Raw genomic sequence first — 3,872 nt, 5'->3', positions numbered from 1 at the left:
AAAAAATCTCGCCATTTTTACCCTTATTCATACATTGGGAAGAAAATGCTACAATATAGGGGAGAGTCTCCACATTTTTTTTTTTTTTTAATTGCGTGTGTCGTAGGGGGAGAGTCATCGTGCGGCTGATGATGATGACCCTTTCGTCGATGCGTTAGTAAAGCGCGCCGCTATATTTCGCACAATTGTCGTGTTTTTTTTTTTTTTTTTTCCCACGATAAGTGCACGCTGTGATGGTTAAGATTCTATATGCACGCAGTGTTAGCAAAAATAAAAAAAAAAAAGTCGCCATGAATAATTTCTCCAAAGCTGCTTTGCTTGGGGGGGGATATGGGAAACCTCTCCCAGGGCGCACCCCCGCTTGGGGCGCAGTGCAGTTTGGCAGTGTTACACCCCTAATCGGCGCTTAGCCCCTTCGCATCGCCACTCCTCATAGACGCTTCACCTCGTTGTCCTCATGGCCACACCGCATCACCGCGCCGCATCACCACTCCGCATCATCACTCCGCATGGCCGCCTCTCCGAAGAGGACGAATGGGTGGAGGAACAACTCGGGGAGGGTCGCCCTGCGAGCAAAGTCCACCTGTAGCATGCGCGCGAGCAGATCCTTGAGCGAGCTCGACATGAAGGGGTACCTGCGGAACCTCCTGCACACGTCAAACCCCTTGTCCTGCAACAGATACCAAATGTGCATGTCGTTGTTAATTCGACTAAAGGGGTGTGTACCAGTGGACAAAATAAAAAGAGTTATACCCAGAGTCCACACAATCTTCGGCGAAGCATTAATTCTTCCCATTTGAAAATCCTCTAGTGGTTTAAATAACGACGTTGTGCCTCCTACATTGACTTTCCCTTGGTATGTTTTCTGTGCATATTCAAAATCAATCAGTTTGACAAGAATTTTTTTTTTTAAAGTTGTTCCCCTTTTTTGAAGGTACCATTTTTTATCCCTTGTGCAGAAATATATTTTGTTCATATATTTTTTTTTTACATTTTTTACAACAATATTTGATGGTTTTATATCACTGTGGAAAATATGTTGCTCCTCCAGGTAGTGACACACCGTTAGGAGTTGCCGTATGATTTCTGCGAGTAGGTACTCTGGGTAGACATACGTGTGTTTTGTTTTTTTTTTCGCTTTTGCCATTCCGTGTACTGCTTCAAGGGGTTGCTTGCCTCGCGGGATGTCTAGAGCCATTCCGCCCACTACTCGTTGGGAGGACCCACCACGATTCCTCCTCCTCCCCCCCTCCATGCCCTGAAGCTGAAGCTGAAAGAGCTTCTCATGATTATTCCACTTCATCAAGGACACCCCCCCGAAGGGATATACACTAACAATTTCGTCCTTAACGCAAAAGCAACTCTCCATAACTACGATATTTTTGTGAGCCAAGTGACGAGTGAGGTGCCTTTCTAACTTCACCACGTCTTCGTAGCGAACGTATTTATCCATGAGGGGACTGTAGGTGCTTTCCTTTGGGGACACGTATATTTTTTTCACTTTTTTTGCCAAAACGATTTTCCCATTTTTCCTTTTGTGCCTCTCCACGAATGCGATATTTATTTTCTTGTGCTTCTTCCAGCACATGGTGAGCTCCCACTTTGTTCCTTTTTCAATGGGGTTTTCCGTCTGCATTTTTTCCCCTTCGATTTGGCGCAGCAACAGGGACTTTTCCCGCTCTCCGGGGCTGCTCCTGGGGAGTTTGTGCCTCCAGCTGACCTCCGGGGCAGTGAGTGCATCTGCCCATGTCAGCTCGGAGGTAAGCTCGGAGGTCCGCTCGGATGTCAGCTCGGATGTCCGCTCGGATGTCAGCTCAGATGTCAGATCGGAGCTGGCCTCACGGCGCACCTCAGCCCGCCGCGCCTTTCGAATGACCTCCACAAAGTCGTAACTAGCAATGGTAAATATTTTCCCCTCCAGACAGGCATTCGCGGAGGCTGCCTTTTTTCGGCCCTTCCCCCTAAATTTTCTTTTTCCCTTTTTTGTGATCCCCTTTGCGGGGGCACATCCTCGCCCGCTCATCTTCTCCCCTCCCATTTGAATCACTTCCCCATTCGATTTTGCAAAAAAAGGAAGACTGTTTTTTTTTCCTTTGATAGTGGTGGCTCTACCCTCCTGCTCGTGCGCATCACTGAGGGAGGCATTTTTTCTTCTTTGGTTTTTTTTATTTTCCCTTTTGAAGAAATCTAAGGGGACCTCTGAGAGGTGTCGGCGGGAGGTGCCTCTCTTCAGGTAGATGCTCATCTGGGCGGGCCTTGATCGACACGCTCAGCTCGAGAAGGGGGAGCAGGGGGAACAGGGAAGCCACGTGGAAAGGCTGCTGTGTGACGAGGTGGCCCCTTTGGATTGTCCCCAACTTAGTGTGCCTGATCATCCACACGGGTACAGCCGAAGGGAGACCCACCACAAGTGTAGCGGCTGTTCTAGGAAAGAGGAGTCCCTAAAAAGGGCAGGCAGAAGGAGTCCCTAAGAAGGGAACGCAGAAGGAGCCCCTAAAAAGGGAACGCAGAGGGAGCCCCTAAAAAGGGCAGGCAGAAAGAGCCCCTAAAAAAGGCACGCAGAAAAAGCCCCTAAAAAGAGCACACAAAAAGGGCCCCTAAAAAGAGCGCACAAAAAGGCCCATAAATATTCACACCCGTTTGCTTGATCTCACTTTTTTTTTTTCCCCCTCCGCACAAGAAAGCAAAGTAGGATGCATGCAGAGGATCACCCGAGTTACCCCTTCAAATGAGAGGGAATGTATGAGGGGGGAAATGGGGAAAATTTAGGTAAATACATTGGCGGGTAAATACGCGCGTGCCTACACGACGGCGTAAAAGGGGGCATATGGCTACCCACCTGTTTTGATCAGCTGCAACTGGGCCACGGGCCTTAGTGCACGCGCAGGGGGAAGTACGGAGTGGGAGGGGCGGAGTGGGAGGTACGAATTGGGAGGTACAGAGTAAGAAGCCGATGCGAGAAGCCGAAATGGGGCGGAGTGAAGGAAGAAAAAAAAAATAAAAACGCATGCATACATACACGAGTACCTATGCATTTTTACGCATCATGAGCACATCACTCTTTAGTCACTCGCCTCTTTACGCGTCGTGCGTAGAAGGGTTCATATGATGTGAGCGTGACGCGAGTACACAAAATTGCGCGTAATTACGTGCCGCCAGCGTGGCGAATCGGCCGCGCGGAGTTCGAGGCAATGCGGAGAGTAAGCGGAGGTGGATCCTTGGTGCGAGGGCCCCCTCTACAGAGGCCCCACCTGCACAGCCCCGCGAGGGATCAGCAACGAGGTAGAAGCGGCGGTGGAAGCAGCGGTAGAAGGGGAGTGGGAAAGCGACACGTGTGGCACCCGAAGAGATAGCCCCGGGAGAGATAACCCTGGGAAAGATCGCCCCGGGAGAAGTACCCCGTAGAGGCAGCCCCGGAAGAGGTAGTGCATGAGAGACGAAGCAGGGAAAATCAGACCCCTTTCCGTGAATGCACCTGCATGTGTACGCCTTTTTGTGACCTAAATTTTTTCCCCGGGGGGGCAAGCCCGTGCCCCGACATTAGCACCAGCAGCAGCGGCACCAGCAGCGACAGCACCAGCGGCGGCAGCACCAGCAGCGACAGCACCAGCGGCGGCAGTACCAACAGCAGCACCACCACCACCCTAGCGTCTTCGCTTCCTCCCTCTCTCCTTCCCCCCGGGATCATTTCCCTGTCTCCAGAAGAAGGCATACATGCACCCTGAGGGTCAAAAAAAAAGACACCAGCTATACATTATCTATCAGCAAGCGCCCCCTAAAAGGAGAGAAAAAAAAGTACAGGACACCGATTTTGTATGAACCAAGAAACGGGGCCTTTTTCAACCTGCGCCCCGTGGGTGGCAGATCCTAAA

At 50.7% G+C, this 3,872-nt stretch overlaps 1 protein-coding gene across 1 annotated transcript; it reads right to left on the bottom strand.

The window, feature by feature from the left end:
* Positions 1-486: 486 nt before the first annotated feature.
* On the bottom strand, positions 487-2,268 carry PCYB_073620 (serine/threonine protein kinase; the record flags this gene model as incomplete). The annotated part of the gene is made up of 1 exon (XM_004221759.1): positions 487-2,268. A coding segment is annotated over exon 1 (1,758 nt), but the record flags the coding sequence as incomplete, so codon positions are not given.
* Positions 2,269-3,872: the final 1,604 nt, after the last annotated feature.

This window comes from Plasmodium cynomolgi, chromosome 7 (genome assembly GCF_000321355.1).
Source record: "Plasmodium cynomolgi strain B DNA, chromosome 7, whole genome shotgun sequence".
NCBI classification, from domain to species: Eukaryota; Apicomplexa; class Aconoidasida; order Haemosporida; family Plasmodiidae; genus Plasmodium; species Plasmodium cynomolgi.
Note: the sequence above shows the minus strand (reverse complement) of the source record. Positions and strands in the feature narration are given on the sequence as shown.